Source organism: Ornithorhynchus anatinus, chromosome 10 (assembly GCF_004115215.2).
Source record: "Ornithorhynchus anatinus isolate Pmale09 chromosome 10, mOrnAna1.pri.v4, whole genome shotgun sequence".
Lineage (NCBI taxonomy): Eukaryota > Metazoa > Chordata > Mammalia > Monotremata > Ornithorhynchidae > Ornithorhynchus > Ornithorhynchus anatinus.
This window is the reverse complement of record NC_041737.1, coordinates 20123169-20141796: the sequence shown is the minus strand read 5'-3', so window position 1 is coordinate 20141796 and position 18628 is coordinate 20123169. Positions and strand designations below refer to the sequence as shown.

General features: G+C 39.7%; 1 protein-coding gene across 5 annotated transcripts in view; it reads right to left on the bottom strand.

Annotated features, from left to right (window-relative positions):
• Nucleotides 1–18628, bottom strand: part of ABCC4 (ATP binding cassette subfamily C member 4) — a 252819-nt gene that overhangs the window by 50055 nt on the left and 184136 nt on the right. For 4 of the 5 annotated variants that reach the window (XM_007667967.4, XM_029073687.2, XM_029073683.1 and 1 more), the window contains 5 exons: nucleotides 12473–12623; nucleotides 4787–4906; nucleotides 4198–4308; nucleotides 3543–3643; nucleotides 2479–2670 (listed from right to left, as the gene is read on the bottom strand). In XM_007667967.4, the coding sequence (XP_007666157.2) occupies nucleotides 2479–2670; nucleotides 3543–3643; nucleotides 4198–4308; nucleotides 4787–4906; nucleotides 12473–12623 (675 nt within the window). The remainder of the gene's footprint in view (nucleotides 1–2478; nucleotides 2671–3542; nucleotides 3644–4197; nucleotides 4309–4786; nucleotides 4907–12472; nucleotides 12624–18628) is intronic. The other variant, XM_029073686.2, reaches the window with a different exon arrangement.

Here is an 18628-nt window from a genome sequence, read left to right as displayed (position 1 = left end):
TCACATCTCCTCTAAGAGGCCCTCCCTGACTAAGCCCTCATTTGCCCTTTCCACTCTCCCTTCTTCATCACCTAGGCAAATGCACTTGGCTGTGCACTTTGATATTCACCCCAATCCTACAGCAGTTATTTCCCCTATCTGTAATTTATTTTAATGTCCGTCTCACCCTGTAGACTGGTAAACCCCTGAGGGCAGGGGTCATGTCTACCAACTTTACTGTACTTTCCCAAGCGCTTAGTACCATTCACTGTTCACAGTAAGCACTCAATCAAAACCACTGATTGATAATCTCAATTTTCCATTTGGAATGATGAGTGATGACTGCACATAGACACAGGTGCTGGAAATGCTCACAAGTCACCATTATGTTTTGAGTTTACAGTGCCAGGGAGCTGAATGTACATGACTTGAGAAAAATGAAGCTCTGGGATCAGTAAATTTATCTTTTCCTTAAAAAGTGAACAAGGCTGCATCTCTAACATTTTTAAATTTTATTCTTCACCTAACAATGTCTGTTTCCTTTCAAAAAATATGACAGCAATCAAAAGCACTATTACAAATAAAATGGTTTATAAATGCACATTTTCTTCAGTCATACTTTTTCCCAATGGGATTATATGACGTGTCTTTATTTTCTTGATAATAAGAGATATGAATCTGCTTCAGGAGGTACTGACAAATAAATGGTAGATGCTCATTAATTACAACTGAAATCAGCTGGTTTTTATTAGTTTTTAGTTCATTTTAACCCTACTCTTATTCTTTATATATTTCATTACTTTATTTAAATTTAGACATTATTTCTTCATTCTTATTATTTTCTCAAGTATCACTATTTATACTCCCTAATCCAGATTTAGAAGGCAAAAAAATCCCACTACAGGTTATTTTCTTGTTTCTGGAAGGAGAAAATATTATGGAAAAGAGGAGAAAATGTTCAAACTCAATCATTTTTATATTGCAACAAAGTCAAATATATTGATGGTAAAATGTATTTACCCCAGAAATATATATGACAGGCTTAAAAAATAAATTTCCAAATCCCTTGACCCCCAGAATTGAAGCATATTTTAAAATTTGTCCAGTCTTTTCTAAAATGATGGAATCAACCACAAAAGCATCCTAATGAAGAAAGCAGCCAATGCTTAGTGACTGATAAGGCAAACTTGGGTGGACTTTTCTTATTTCTCTTCTGTAGTTTTAATACCTTTTTCTCTCTATGAATGAAACACCTGTTTATCTCCTATTACACTTTACTGCTTATAGACACTTCCAGCAAGTCAACTAAAGCGTGAAAAGGGCAGCAACAAGAAAATAGATTTTCTGCTGGACTTTGTATTTCCCCAGCCCCTCCCTACCCATTCTCTCCCATGAAAATTTTCCCTCCAAAAAGGTGAGCTACAGTATAGAAGTTTATTGGAAGAAATGGGCTTAGGTTTGGTAAAATTATACTATTGCTGAAACTTCTCGATAAGGTTCTCAAATGAGTTAATGAATCCAAAAGACCAAGGACCAAATAAAAAATTATTGTAATATTAACTCTCATGACTTCAAATTACCTTCAAACATTTAAAAACTTCAGATAATCTACTCATTTGGGGTTTGCACACTTTTCGGACTATTTACTCCTGAGCAGTATCTTATATTTCCAAGGGCTTTCTAATCAATTTCTATTACACGACCTAATGGGAAACTTTTAAGTCATGTTCAAAATAATACAATTATCTGCTTGTATTTATTCCCAATACATAAACATAGTTTGAAAAGAAGTTAACAGAGATAGTATTGTTCCTTACAACATCTATCATCATAAAATAAATAGTAAATATAATTAGAGGCCAAGTTTCCCCAAAGAAATAAAATGGTCTCTAGGAATAATCCGTGTTTTTGGGGAAGAAAATTTATTTTCTTCATGTTTCTAGGGTAATATACACTGCTTCATGGCACTAACTGCGTTCTCTGTGGGATAAAAGTTCTTTCACTTCCAAAAACATATTAACCTGACATTTAAGAAGCAATCACTTCAGGGTCTGAGTTTTCATTTCCTGGGTGGTCATTTCAGACACATATGGGACATACTGAATATAATGACATATATCTCAGAGGCATGTTAAACTTTGGATTTTCCCTGTTCCTCCTTACCTATTCTTTCCGAAGAAAATTTCCCCTCCTAAACAGATGAGCTACATTATAGAAGGTTATTGGAAGAAATGGGCTTGGGTTACTCTGCGACGATCTGGTGTCCTTGAGTGCTGAGATCCTACTTAGATCCAGGGACAACAAAGGAATGCTGCATTTTGGAACCCCTTAATTTTATGTGGTGCCAGGCCAGGACCACTATTCAATATCTGGACAAGCTGAGCCTCTGACATTTCATTACATCTAAAGCTATTTTATAGGTACCCTTGATAATATGCATAACATCCAATCTTAAGCAGCAATTTATCCTAAGGATTTGGCTTGAGGGAACCAACTAACCTTTTCCTTTGATTTAATAAGTGCTGTCAAGTGCTTGAGTACCAGGGGGCCATCTAAATTGTAGGTGAAATTAACATTTTCAAAGACAATCACTCCTTGGTTGGGCCATCCCTGTGGTGGTCGTTTCTTTGATTCCCAAGGGGCTTCCTTTTCAAGTTCTGTGTACTCCATGACTCTCTCCACAGAAATCATCTGAAAGACAAATTATCTAGTGAGAGATGCTGCCCTATTTTTAAGGTGGAAAACAGTTTTAAATTTTGAAAAACAAGCCTGATTAGAGAGGTTTCCTTCAGGCTGCTGGCACTTAATATTACCAAAAAAGGTCAGAAATCCCTCAGAAATGCCATAATTTTGATTTATTCAGTGACCTGATAAATAGTTATTGACTTGACTAAAATAAGCAGGAGCATCCAGCTCCAATGGTGGTAATAGTGGACAGGGCAAAAAGGATAATTTACAGATACACACCCGCCTACACTACCAAATGTTCAAATTAACCATTAATTTCAAACTCCCCTCCAAACATTTATAACCTAACAAGCAATAAAATTAACTGGTTTGAGTTTCAGCTCCTCTCTCTTTCCATTTTCTATTGGAGATACTAAGTTGGGAATTGATAGAACTGAAATGCAGGAAACAAAAACAGGGTTAGGAAAGGCAGAAGTACTGGTTAATCCAGGAACCGGACAATCCAACCCCTGAATAATCAATTTTTATACCCCAGGAATTATATATCAGGAATCAAACTAAAGAATAGTGCTCTGAGTTAAATAGGCTATATCCTCCCTCGTATTTCTGAACCAGCCTCCTACAGAGAAATCCATTACATTTGAAGACTGCTTGTGAATAATATAAAACCTGCTGACAAAGCGTTCAGAAGAAAGAAAAAGATGTGTTGCATTTTATTTTGCATTAACTTTAACCAGATGGAAAAAAGGATCCAAGAAAACCTCTGTTAGCTCAATGCAAAAATAACAGTTTTAATATTTTCAACAAGAATTGCTTTTATGTCACTTAATAGCAAGGAAACTTGAAAAGACTAAACATGTTAAGATAAACATTACCATATTTTCAACTTCGGCACTTTGTCTCACTCCCCACTGAAACATTCCCATGAGAGTTATGGCATATGACAACGCCAAGCCAACTTGTCCTGCGTCCAGAGCTGAAGGATGAGACGGAGAAAGGAAATACATTCAATCCCGGGTAAATAAACCAAAGCCATACTAGGTTTTTCACATCCATTAAAAACCCATTTTAATATACTATTGATAGATAGGCTTTAATGACAAATCTTTGTGAACTGAAGCCCTACACCAACTAATACCACAGCTTCCATTTTCTACATGCTTAAAGGCTACAAGGCTCTAGAACGAATGATTTGTGACTCATTTTTTCCCACGCAATCGGATGCAATTAGGAATGGTTCGGGATAATATTCAACTTAAGATGAGAGTACCTGTATATATCTATCTGTGTATGCCATAACTATCTACTGGACAAGATAAGGTAATGATCAACCACTAAGTGTCTCATCCAAATTAATCACCCTGCTTTCATATTAATGAAACACATTATTAATATATTTGTAAAACCCATTAAAAACTCCAGCATATATACACTGATTTTAGATATATAGGCAAGATTTTAATGGAAAAACTGTAAACATATCCATACATTGTCATCATACCGTAGATAGTTCTCACCATCTGAACTTACTTTTCGCCAGGATCAGGGAACCAAAGGCAACAACTATGACAAAGATGGTGCAGATGGCATCCAGACGCACAGCAAACCACCGGGACGTGGTCAAAAATAAGAACCAAGCCTCTAGATGTATCAATTAGGACAAGAAGATGAATGAATGAGCAGACAACAAAGTTGTATCAAATGCAACTAAACTGTAGCGATATTTGATTCAAAAGGCATTATCAAAGGGATCCTTTAGACTTCTATAAACCTTAATATAAATTAGAAGAGTACTTTAAAATCTCATTGGAGAAGGTACTGCTCTTGGTACAGAAAACATGCCTCATTATTGTAAAAAGCTTGATAAATACTTACATTAATATTGGTCTCTCTCTCTAGACAGTAAGCTTGTTGTGGGCAGGGAACATGCCTGCCAACTTAGTTATATTGTACTCCTCTAATCACTTAGTTCAGTGCAATAAGCTTACAGTGTACAGAGTAAGTGCTCAATAAATACCACTGATTGAATGATGGATTGAATCTAGACAGTTTGCGGGATAAATGACTGAAAGTGATGCAAAGACTTTGTGGGATTGAACAGCTCCCCTGCGATACAAACCTGAATGAAGATCTTGATGAGCATCAAACATTTCTTGGAACCTTTCCTCAGCTTTGTAGGCCCTGATGGTCCAAAGTCCTTGGAGAGAAGTTGACAAGTGGGAGAATACTGGGCTCCGGGCTATAAAACGAACATCAGGGTAACTCAGTGATGCAGAAGATGAGGAATTATCTTTTCTACCCACATCACTACCCAATTATCTAAGTCTTGGACCAGCCTTGTACACTTGGAAGGGAAGGGAAGATGCATCTGGCCTAATTCATAGCCTCATTTAGTATAGTGAACTAATCTATAGGAGAGCAAACCTAGAGAAGCTCCCTCCCCAACCCTGTTTCTTTGTCCCTCCTGATTTCTGGGATCTGGGAGAGTTGTGAGCAGGCCAGGCCAGTGACTGGGTATTATGGGCTTAGAGGCTGGGAAGAGGTATATAAAAATAGGGTCCAGAATGGAAGATTTCTGCATGCTGTCCAGATTCAGATTCACTCTAATACCCAAATATTAATTCATTCAGTAGTATTTTTTGAGCACTTACTATGTGCAGAGTACTGTACTAAGCACTTGGAATGTACAATTCGGCAACAGATAGAAACAACCCTTGCCCATTGACGGGCTTACAGTCTAATCGGACGGTCTTATATTGACTCAGCTGGTGCCTATCTCCTATACCCTGGCTCCATCCTCCTCCCTCCCCACTATTTCTTATTTTAAACAAATGAGGCAGGAAGGCAGGCCAGGGTGATGCTGCAAGAGTGATCCATTATATTGACCCTCAATTCCCCAACCTCAGCTATTTACTTGTTTATTATAATGGTTGTTTATTATAATGATTTACTTGTTTATTATAATGGTTAAGCACTTACTGAGTGCAGGGTACTATACTAAGTAATGGGATGGGTACAAGACAATCTGGTTGGACAATTCTTTGACCTATGTGGGGCTTACACTCTAAAAAGGAAAGAGAACAAGAATTCAATCCCTATTTTACAGATGATGAAATGGAGGCATAGAGAATTAAGTGACTTGTCTAAGGTCACACAGCAGAGAATTGCAGAGACAAGATTAGAATCCAGATCTCCTGATTTCCAGGCCTTTGCTCTTTCCACTAGACCATACTACTTCCAATTGCTTTGATGCAAGAGAGCACCAGGGGTCTAGGAGGGTGGTGGATGGTGCGGGCATCTTTGGCCAGGGGAAGCTGCAAAGAGTCTGGCCTCTTAAACCCATAAACTCCAGTTTCATCTGGCCTGCTAAACCCATAATCATTATGGTCACATACTTATGCATCAACAAGGACAGGATCCCTAGGAATGTTACTGTTAGGAATCTAAACGGAGTCATCTGACCTGAAGGCACAGTGGAGGTATAGTCCAAATGCTCATCACTGTCACTGGCTCTGCTTTGTGTGCCTAGATATGGATTCAATCTGACTTCATGGCAACTACTCAGTCTCATTCTTGAGTCCCACCAGACTTTGGCTCAAGGACCAATCCACTGGAATTGTTTCTTTTAGCTTATTGCATAGCACGTCTGCACAACTATGCCCCTCATTACTCATATGCCTTCTTTTCCTCCTTTCATCCATATATTATTTATTGTCTTTCTCTCAAGCCTAGAATGTAGGCTCCTTGGGTAGAGATCATATCTACTAACCTTGTTGGACTCTCCCACGTTGTTAGTAAAGTGCTCTGAACACAACAGAAGCTCAACAAATACTTTAAACATTCAACAAATAACTGATTCTTCTGCTCATTCTACACATGATGACCCTCCAGAGATCCCTTGGAAACAGATATCCTTTGGCTATCTATCTCTCTTCAGCTTTGGTTTACCTTTGTTCTATTCTTGAAGAATGGTCTGTTGGAAAGAGCACATGACTAGGAGTCAAGAGACCAGATTCTAATCCCAGATCTGCAACTGGCCATCCGTGTGTCCTTGGGAAAAGCATTTCACCTCTTTAGACTTGTTTCCCGAGGCTCCGTTCCAATCCCGGTTCCACCACTTAACTGTTCTGACACTGTGAACAAGTCATTAACTTTTCCATGAGAGCATTTCCCTCATCTGTAAAATGGGGATTAAACATCTACTCTCTCTCCCCCTGACTGCGAGCCCCATGTGGGACAGGGACTATGCTTCAGCTGATCTTATTGCTTCTCCCAGGTCTTGGAAAATAGTACAGTGCTCTGCACTCAGTAAGCGCTTAAGAAATACCACAATCATTACTTTTTTTTAATCTATAAAATGGAGATAACCATTGTCCCTACCTCTTAGATTGTGAGTTCCAGGTGGGATAAAGACAGAGTTTGAATTTGATGATCCTGTATCTACTTCAGTGCTTGACTGAGAAGAGTTTAAACTCAGAAGAGTTTAATACATTAAATGGTCATAATAATAATTGGAGCCTTTTTGCTGAGCATTTGTGGTTTTGGAAAATCCAAGATGAAGTATCTACCCAATCACCTGAAATAATCAAGGCCTTCCTGGATGACAGGAATGTTTTCACATGAAATCGAAGAGACAAATTTGGGTTGTGGGGGGAGGCACCTTGTTATACAGGTTGCATGCCACTACACTGAATCTCATTTTTAAAATAGTCCCTCACTATCATGAAAACATTTCCAAACCTCAGCTAATGGCTCAGTTACTCTGAGCAAGACTGTGCATGATGAATTGTCCTGGATATCCTCTTGGAGCACATTGAACCAGATTTGACCTGTGGGAGAGTTCTTTTTTCAGAGCTGCTCCAAATATTTATTAAATTTTACAGGGGGTAGCAAAACTTTAAAACAGGTTGTGCTATAATAGGCTTGATAGGATCTTGGCAGAATGAACTTAATGACTTTTGCTCCCCTTCTCAGAGCACATTTGTATATAGAAGTGGTGAAAAACCCAATTAATGCAGTATTAAGCATAAACAGTTGCCAAATGAATGGTAGGATTAGCAATAACCTACTGATAATTTTCAGCATTTCTACAGTACTGATATTTTGCAATAAAAAGCATCAATTAACACAGTACAAGAAAAAATGTTTATCACTAAAATTTCTAGCCCTTTTTTTCCTGGAAAAAAAATTTCCTTAGACAACTGATTAAATTTCTTTAACTTTTCTATCTTTTGCCTCTACCATCTGCTAACTAGAGATTCTTTACCTTTAAGTTATCCCTGAGGTCTCGCTGTTTTCCTCCCTCATACCCTCTCCACAAATAACTGATAATATCCTCAAGTGATCCTATTTCCTGTTTGCTAGTTCTTATTCACCCCCTCCACATTCTCTATCTGAACCCTCTAGTTTATTGTCATTCCAGCAGCATTTCCTACAACTGAGGACCCATGAATAAATCATGGTAGATTCCACCTTGCATAATACCATGTGTACATAGAGTACAAATTCAGGTGCTAAGATGAGGCAACTGAGGAATTTTTTTTTTTGCTGTGTGTTCATGAGAAGGAATAACCACAAATCCCTCAGGCATTGTATTCATGTAAAGACACGATTGTAGCTACCCCTCCACTTGTCCTCTGATCACTTCACACCTTATCAAAACACTTGTCCCCTACCTTCTTCCCTTCATGACCACCATCTTCAACTGCTCGTTTTCAAATACTTGCTTTCAAACATGCTCATGTACTTCCTATCCTAAAAAAAAAACCTCCTTTGCTCCCATGGCTCCCTCCAGCTGCCATCCCACCTCCCACCTACCATTCCTCTCCACACTCCTTGAGAGGGTTGTCTATACTAGCTGACTCCACTTCCTCTCCTCCAATTCTCTTCTTGACCTTCTCCAATCTGGCTTCACCCTTGTCATTTCACTGAAATTGCCATCTCTTATTGCCAATGATCTCCTTTCTGTCCAATTCAATGGTCAATTAATGGTCAATTCAATGGTCAATCCTTCTCGACCTCTCAGTGGCTTTTGATACTACAGACCATCTACTTCTCCTGCAAACATGATCTAACTAGGACTTCACTGACACTTCTTCTCCTGACTTTTCTTCTACCTCTGTGGCCGCTCATTCTCAGTCTCTTCGACAGGCTTCTTCTCTGCCACTTACTCTGTAACCTGGGGATTCTCTCAAGGCTCAGTTCTCAGTCCCTTTCTATTTACCATCTCCTCCCACTCCTGTAGATTTGCAGTTATCCATGTAGAGATGGCAACTGAAACCATTAGAGTGAATGAATATGCCATCTCTACATGGATGACTGTAAATCTACCTCCTCAACCCTGATTTCTGTCTTTCTCTGCACTCTTGCATTTCTTTTTTCCTTTCAGGATATGTCAACTTGGATGTTCCACTGACACCTCAAACTTAACATGTCCAAATCAGAACTCCTTATCTTCCCACCCAAACCCTGTTCTCCCCCATGATTTTCCCCTCACCAAAGAGAGCACCACTATCTTTCCTGTCTCACAAGTAGCATGGCCTTATGGGAGTCAAAGGACCTGGATTCTAATCCTGGCTCTGATACTTATCTGCTGTGTGGCCTTGGGCAAGTCACTTAGTTTTTCAGTGCCTCAGTTACCTCATCTGTAAAATAGGGATTAAGACTGTGAGCCCTATGTGGAATATAGACTGTATCCAACATGACTATTTTGTATCTACCCCAGTGCTTAGTACAGTGCCTGGTACAAAGTAATCACTTAACAAATACTGTACACACAAGCACACACACACACACACAAACATAAGTCCATACCCTCTAATTCAACCCACATATTAAATTTGTCACCAGATTCTGTCAATTCTACCTTCACAGCATCACTAAAATCCACTCTTCCCTCTCCATCCAAATTAATCCAAACACTTGAATCATATCCCACCTTAACCACTGCATCAGCCTCCTCAATAATCTCTTCTGTTTCCTGTCTCTTCCCACTCCAGCTTTAAGGCACTAAATCAGTTCTCCCTCTCCTACTTATCTCACCTATTACCACCCAGTCTGTACACTTTGCTCCTTGAATGGCAGCCTATTCACTGAACCACAAACTTGTCTATCTGGCCACTGATCCCTTACCCAAATCCTCCCTCTAGTCTGGACCTCTCTCCCCTTCTCTATACAGCAGACTACTACTCTCCCTGCATTCAAAGTTTAATTAAATTAACACCTCCTACAAGAGGACTTTCCCAACTAAGCCCTCATCTTCCCTTCTCCTTCCTGCATCACCTATGCACTTGGATCTGTACCCGTTAAGCACTTAATATTCATCCCACTCTCTCCCCCCAGCACATACATATATAACGTATTTTACTGTCTTGTCACCCTCTAGCCCACCAACTCTGCTGTACTGTACTCTCCCAAATGCTTAATACTGTGTTCTGCATGCAGTAAGCACTCAAATATCATTGATTGAATGACTATCTACCTACTGTACTGTACATTCTGAAGGCCTTAGTACAGTACAGTTAGTGCTCAATAAGTACCATCAATTGATTTCTTTGTACCTGATACTGGGAACCATTGTATTTTTCCCTCTTGATACACAAAGGTCCCAAAGACACTGTTCTAAAGGAGATACCCAATCCATCAATCTTATTCATTGATTACATAAATTGTGCAGAGCATGGTACAGTATAACACAGTAGGTAGACATGCTAACTAAACACAGAGAGCTTATAACCTATAGGGGGTGATAGACATTAAGGGTTTTAGGGTGTGGTGAATTAAAAAAAATCAATGATATTTATTATAGGCATACTGTGTGCACAACAATGTACTAAGCACTTGGGAGAGTAAAATAAATTTTAAAAAATCAACGATATTTATTATAGGCATACTGTGTGCACAACACTGTACTAAGCACTTGGGAGAGTAAAATACAAATAAAGTTGGTAGACACAAAATCTAAGTGCAACGGTGACAGAGAAGGCAGAGGGAGTTGGGGAAATTAGGGCTTAGTCAGGGATGGCCTATTGGAGGAGATGCAATTTTAATAAGGCTTTGAAGATGGAGAGAAAGATTGTCTGTGGATACGAAGCAGAAGGGATTTTCAGGTCGGAATAAGATGTAGGCAAGGGGATGGTGGTAAGATAGATGAGTTCGAAGTTCAGTGAGTAGGTTTTTGTTAGAGGACTGAAGTGAGTGGGTTGGGTGATAGTACTGTCTGCCACGATGCACATGCAACCATTAGTGAATTTCACCTCTGGTGGCATCTTGTGCAGTTATCTGCATGTGATTGGTTGATCTATTGTGTGCTAGTGGCTCATACTAGTCCATTTGTGGACTTCCATCTATTGAGGGTCTTAGTGTGCCTTTAAAATAAGCTCTTTATGATTTTCCCATTTCAGCACACCAGAGAGCAGTTGTTTCATTTAATCGCTCAATCGCATTTATTGAGCACTTACTGTGTGCAGAGCACTGTACTAAGCACTTGGAAAGTGCAATTAGGCAACAAATAGAGAAAATCCCTACTCAACAAAGGGCTTACACTCTAGAAGGGGGGGAGACAGAAAACAAAACAAGTAGACAGGCATCAACAGCATCAATAAAAATAAGCAGAATTATAAATATATACACATCATTAAAAAATAAATATGTACGTATATATACAAGTGCTATGGGGTGGGGAGAGAGGTAGAGCAGAGGGAGGGAGTTGGGGTGATGGGAAGGAAGGAGGAGCAGAGGAAAAGGGGGGGCTCCATCTGGGAAGGAGGCTTCCTGGTAATCATTTTCTTCACATCTGTCCAGCAAAGATATGATGTGATGAACCTTATTTGACATAGACTGAATTCAATCCAGGGCACTTGTCATTTGATGGTAAATACAGCTCATAACTAGAAGTCATATGGGCAGGGAACATACCTAACAATTCTGTTGTACTCTCCCTAGTGCTTATTTCAGTGCTCTGCACAAAGTAAGCACTCATTAAATACAACTGATTGAATGATATGTGGCATCTGGGAGTAATTTCAGGACACATAATTATTGTCACCAACCCTTTACTGGCATGGAACTCTCTTCTTCTTCTCATGTTCTACAATGGATTGGTGCATTTTGCTTACTCTTCATATCTGACAAATGATCACTCTCCCCACCTCACAAGTTTTACCAAAGGCTCATCTCTACAAGAGACCTTCCCTGACTAAACCCTCATTTCCTCTTTTTCCACTGCCTCCTATGCCACCCTTGCACTTATATTTTCATCCTTTATTCACCCGTCCCTCAGCCTCACAGTACTTACGTACTTCTCTGTAATTACTTAATTCACCCCTCCCTCAGCCTCACAGCACTAATTTACTTCTCTGTAATTTATTTTAATGTCTGTCTTCCCCCTTTAACTGTAACTCATTGTGGGTAGGGAATATGTTTACTAGTTGTGTTATACTCTACCCTTCCAAGTGCTTAGTACAAAGCTCTGCACACAGTAAGCACAATACATACCAATGATTGATGAATTGATTGCTTGAATTTCAGAGCTGCTCAACAGACATTTCGGTTTGGTCTGACTCTCGATGCCACATCCCTCTTACCAGTCTCTCAATATATTCACCTTCTTAATTTGGTTTTCTAATTTTCCTGTCCTTACGTTATTGAAAATTTGCTACTAAATTAGCACTGTCTTAGCACTTAGCACCATCAAGAAAGTGATTTTGACTAAATTTATTCAGTGGAATTTAGCCATATGAATTTCACATTCTACCATAAATCTAAGCCAATGCTACAGATATCTTGCTGTGACCTTATTACTCACTTGTGGATTCCAGACGTTTAACATTTCTTGACGTTTCCAGGAAGTACCGACGAAGGATAATGAATACAATACTAAGTGGAATTAAAGGAAACACAACCCAAGGAATCACCGCCACTGCCACTGCCACCACACCAATCATCATTAGAAGTGTCTGAAAAAAAAAGTTCTTATAAATGAAAAAGACAATTTAAATACCATCTCTCCCCTCTGATTCTCCAAACCAGATCCCTCCACTCCTTCAAAGTCTTCTAAAAAGTCACTTCTTCAAGAAGGTATTCTACAATTAATACTGGGGAAGCAGCATGGATAAAACACAGGCCTGAGAGACAGAATGTCATGGGCTCTAATCCTGACTCTGTCACCTGTGTGGTCTTGCAAAAGTCACTTAGCTTCTCTGTGCCTCATTTACTTCATCTGTAAAATGGGACTGTGACTGTGAGTCCCATGTAGACAGGGACTGTGTCCAACCTGATTTGCTTGTATTCCCCCTCAGTACTTAGTAAAGCACCTAGCACATAGTAAGTGCTTAACAAATACCACAATTATTATTATTGGCACTTTTTGGGTCCAAGACCAATCAGTTGCATTAATTCAACACTTACTAAGAGCCAAGCAGTGTTCCAAGCACTTAGGAGAGCACAACAGAATTAGCAGACACTTTTCCAGCCTATAATAAGCTTACAGTATAGAGTATAGAAGTATAGAAGACAGACATTAAAATAAATAAATTTTGGATGAATACATAAGTGCTGTGGGGCGGAGTAGTAGGCATTCATTAGGGTTTACTAACAATAATGAAATGAAATGATACAGTAGAAACCTGAACTGGAATTCCTGATTCTATCAAATCCTGGCCTGAGTGGAAAGACAGTGAGGCCTACTGTGTTGATCTTGGGCAGGTCACAGTGTCCTGGAGACACAGTTTCCTCACAGTACTGTGTTGGATAAGGTCTGTATCTGATCTGATTATCCTATATCTACCACAGTGTTTTGCACAGTGCTTTGACACATGGTAAACCCAGCAAGAACCATGACTATTATTATTCCCAAGTGAAAGCACATGAGTTGGCCCTGTCTAAGCTAGATCAAAATGGGCCCAGGTCTCTCACTTATGAGTGGTTCTGCAGTACATTCAAACACTTAGTACAGAGCTCTATATATAGTAAGCACTCAGTAAATACCATTGATTGATTATACATAGGTGTGTGTGTAGCAATCAGTTGCTCTCCTCAGGGCAGATTGAAGTTGGAGTTTCTACAGTCTAGACACAATCCCATGTACAAAGCCAGCACACAAGCACAAGCGTGTCCCAGCTACTGCATACTCAGCCTACTCAGGTGTGAAAAAGTTGGCTTTCAGGACACAAGAGGGGTGTCTCTACCTGGTTATATCTCCAAGGGATGCTTGGGGTGGTCTCACACATTGTGGGCTCTATCATGTGGCTGCCCTTCTCTTCCCATCAAAGAAAATCCCCAAATGGCTACCACACTGACTAGCCTTTAAGGAAATGAGTCTCAAGCTTTTTCTAGGTTTTCTTATTAACAGAGAGCTTAGGAGGACTGTCATTTGCAAACTCAGTGGTTAGACTGCCTGAAGTGATGAAATGTTTATACGGTGTATGTAGTGACAATGCACTTTTCCCCCCTTGAAGTCACCAGTGCTTGATGATTTCCTTTCTTATTCCCTGTATTGTCTTTTATTTCTTCATCTCATCATTCCTTTTCTGGATGGGAATTTTCTCAAGCTGTTTTAATAGTACCCTTCTCAAGGTCGCAACTGGAGAGTTTCCAGTACTAGTAAGTACTGGTAAGTCTTGGCTACGGGAGGGAGAGTCAAGCAGAGGCATACCCATTCCATTCCTAGCTTGGGCTGTGGCTAGCAAATGGAAGGCAATGAGCTATTAGTCAAAACTCACCTGGGTTGGGCAGCAGCAGCACGGGATAGAGTTGAGGGTGTAGACTCAAGTTTACTGGTATTTTTACCAAGAAAATTCTACGGGATGCACTACCAGAATGATTGCAGATGGAGAGTGGGGCATTCTGGGAGAGATGTGTCTGGGGTGTCACTATGTGTCAGAAATGACTTAAGATAAGACAAGTTTTAACAGTAGAGTGCTCACCAACCCTTGATTACCCTAACAGATCCTGGATCTGGTAAATTCCAGGGATAGAGCTATTCTGAAACCAATGGATACTAATAGTAATAATGGTATTTGTTAAGGGCTTACTATGTGCCAGACAGTTTTTTAGCGCTGGGGTAGAGACAAGATAATTGGGTTGGACAGAGTCTCTGTCCCACATGGGAGTCCCAGTCTAAATACCCATTTTACAAATTTTGCAAATGAACTGAGGCACAGAAAAGTTAAGTAACTTGCCCAAGGTCACAAGGTACACAAGGGGCAGAACAGGGATTAGAACCCAGGTCCTTCTGACTCACAGGTGCATGCTCTATCCACTAGGAATTTTTCCTTGTTTAGAATTTGCTCTTCTACTCTTAATCACTGACTATACTGAGCATTTATTAGGATGCTTTTCACCTACTAGGGCTATCTTGGGGTATTCCTAATAGAAGGAAAAGTGCTACAGTGCTGAGGAGCAAAATGTCAATTTAATGTAACCAGATTGAATTCATCAACTTAGAGTAGGCATATGTTTGAAAATGAAAACCAAACAAATAACTTCTCCTAGACAAAGGTAGAAATAAGTTATTCCATTCAAGTTAGGGTAACTATGTACTTCAGTATAAACTCCCCTGTGTCGGGCAGCAGCAGCAGCATGAGAGAGAGTTGAGTGCGGAGATTCAAGTTTACTGCATGGAAGGAGGCAATGGTAAACTGCTTCCATATTTTTACCAAGAAAACTCCATGGATATACTATGAGAACGATTGCAGATTGAGGTGGGGCATTCTGGGAGACAAGTGTCTATGATGCCACTATGGGTCGGAGACAACTCAACAGCATAAGACAAGAATATCAGAGTTCCTTAGATGATATTATTGGATATTATGCTCTGCATAATTCACAGATTAGGTCTTATTCATGGGCATACAGAAAGGAAAAATATTGTCAATATGATTAAGGTGGCAGTCTGACACCACCTATGGAAGGAATTTTAGACGTCCACACATCTTATCATATGGGTGGATATTATGTGAGTTGTTTTTGGAAAATCAAACTTGCATCTTAATGAAGCATTCAAGAAAAAGCAGGTGGCAACTAAGTGATTTTTGAGAAGTTGTGGGAGATTTTTACTGCTTAGTCGTCAGCTTTTCACTTAGTTGTATTTATTGGGCACCTACAGTTTGCCGAGCGCTGTACTACATACCTGGAAGATCACAGTAAAATTAGTAGACACGAGCTTACAACTTAGTCAGGAAGACAGTGAGATGTTCTCTTAATAGATTTCAGGCCCGTCTAAGGACTCACTACTAGGGGTCAGAAGAACATGAAATTCCAGTGTAGTAACACAAAATAGTGTTCTCTCAGAAGTAAAATCCAGATGTGGGCAGGGATTTGGGATTTGTGTAGAAATACAACAGAGTTCTGATGAATATTTTGTGTAAACATATAGACAAGGGGAATCAAATGGAAATTCAATTTCCGGGAGACTACCACTAGGCAATTTCTTCTTTAATAGTTTGGTCAACATCTGGAACAAGGCATCAAGCAAGGGCAAATTTTCTTCTATATCAACCTTCCAAAAGGATGTGAAACAGCACGCAAAACCCAAGAGCTCACTTCTTGACAAATGGGGCCCAACTGGAAAATTCTTACCAAGTTAAGTTTAATAGTGTATTTTACCCACATTAAAAACAAAAAGAAGAAATTATTCATCTTTCAACAAAACTCTTTATGCTAAAGGTTGAGGAAGGAAAATATGATGCTTTAGAATAGCCAAAAAAACTATAGTGACTGGATGATTGGCTAAAAAATATTGGCTTTGGTCTAAATTTTTGAAAGAAGCAGGGAAAGGAGAAGGCCTTTGATTGTCTCCAGTGCTCATTATCCCCAGATCCCGTATTTCACTTAGCGATTTATAAACCTAGCAATAAAGAAGTTATTTAACTTATTTTCCAGTTACAGCCTCTATCAGTCATATTGAAGGCTTGACAAAAAGGAAGAAAATTGTACATAAGCAGACAACTGGATATTTAAACTGAGAATAGTCCAGTTTTTTTCATTTGCATTGTATAACCAAATAAAATTGAATAGATACTCCTCTGAGTTAGCCCAACCCAAACATGTCTTGTTATCTCAAGGTTTGGTAATCTAAACCAGTTTGGGCCTCGGAAGCTTTGGATAATTGGCTTTATATAGGTTTGCTCTTCAGCTTGTGCCTTGAGATCCAGCATTTGGGATCCAGCTTACCACCGGGGGACCCCCATAAGGGAATGTCAGCTTCAGAATGCATGGCCAGTGACCTACATAATTTAGGACTGTCATCTGGTCACTCTGTGGGGGCGGATGGTAGGTCAGGGTTAGCACTAATTCCAAATGAAGCGCAACAGTGCCCTGACAAAAGCAGAGTACAACAGGAGTAACCTCAATGCCTGGGACCCAGCACTAACTGCATGCCTATCAATCACATCTGCACCTCGATGGGCCACTAATTCCCTAAATGTATAGTAAGCATTTTAGCCCTCAAGACAGGCATTTCCAGACCCATCTTAAACTAAAACAGATGGTGGAAATGATGCTTTTGCTGATGACTTCTCACAGGGCTATCATTTGATCCAGAGAGAGGCAAAACAGCAAGGAGCAGTGTGGGCTAGTTGAAAGAGCACAGGCCTGGGAGGAAACCAGCGCTCTAATCCTGGCTCTGCCAGTTGCTTGCTGTGTGACTCTGAGCAAGCCACTTGACTTCTCCGTACCTGTTTCCTCATCTTTATAACGGGGACTCTATGTGTGCTGTTGCTGCTTCTTAGACCGTGAGCCCTTTGAGGATCAGGAACCGAGTCTGACTTGATTATAATAATGTTGGTATTTGTTAAGCACTTACTATGTGCCGAGCACTGTTCTAAGCGCTGGGGTAGACATAGGGGAATCAGGTTGTCCCACATGGGGCTCACAGTCTTAATCTCCATTTTACAGATGAGGGAACTGAGGCACAGAGAAGTTAAGTGACTTGCCCACAGTCACACAGCCGACAAGTGGCAGAGCTGGGATTCGAACTCATGAGCCCTGACTCCAAAGCCCATGCTCTTTCCACTGAGCCATGCTGCTTCTCTATATCTTATATCTACCCTGATAAAGATAAAGATAAATATAAAGATAAGATATATAAGATATATAAGATAAATATAAAGATAAGATATATATAATATAAAGATAAGATAAAGATAAGATTATCTTATATCTACCCCTGTGTCTAAGACAATGCTTGGCACAAATTAAGCATTTAAATACCACAATTAATGATTTGACTTCTTTGTGCCTCAGTTTTTTCATCTGTAAAATGAGGATTAGATACTTGTACCATGAGTTAATCAGTGAGACAGGAACTGTCTGATCTAATTTTATTATACCTACTCCAGCACTTAGCACTGTGCTTGGCCCAGAATAAGTGCTTAACAAATACCACAAAATTACTATTTTTATTAGACATCTAAAGATAACTCTGAAGCTTCTTCTCTGAACCTTGGAGCTGGCAATCTACAATCTTTCTTGGCCAGAAAGGCATGCCCAGATTTCATATGTAGCCTAGTCTACTCAATGTCCCATAAAACTCCTATGTCTGCTAGTCATAGGACATAAAACCAACTGGATACCAGGAAAAGGCAACCAGATGTTCCAATTATTATTTTTTCCAGTCACAGAGGGTGGCAGTGGTGGATAGAGGTGACACCCCATCCTACCTTCCAGCCCTGGGGAATCTGGGTACCTTATTTTTAGAGGGACCTATTGGGGAGAAGGTATATAAACTTTAACAACCTTGCATTAAGGATCTAGAGCTACTCACAAATACCTTCCTTATACATCTCTCAAAGGGTCACATTTAAATTGGCCTAATAAAACTAGAGTTTTATGTTAGAGACTAAATCCACTCAAAGTCCCTGATGGGACTAAACAGTTGCAAAGAGGCAAAAGGAATGACAGTATATGAACTGTCTTCGGATCCTTAGGCTGGGTTTAAATGGCAAGCCTGAGACAGGGAATC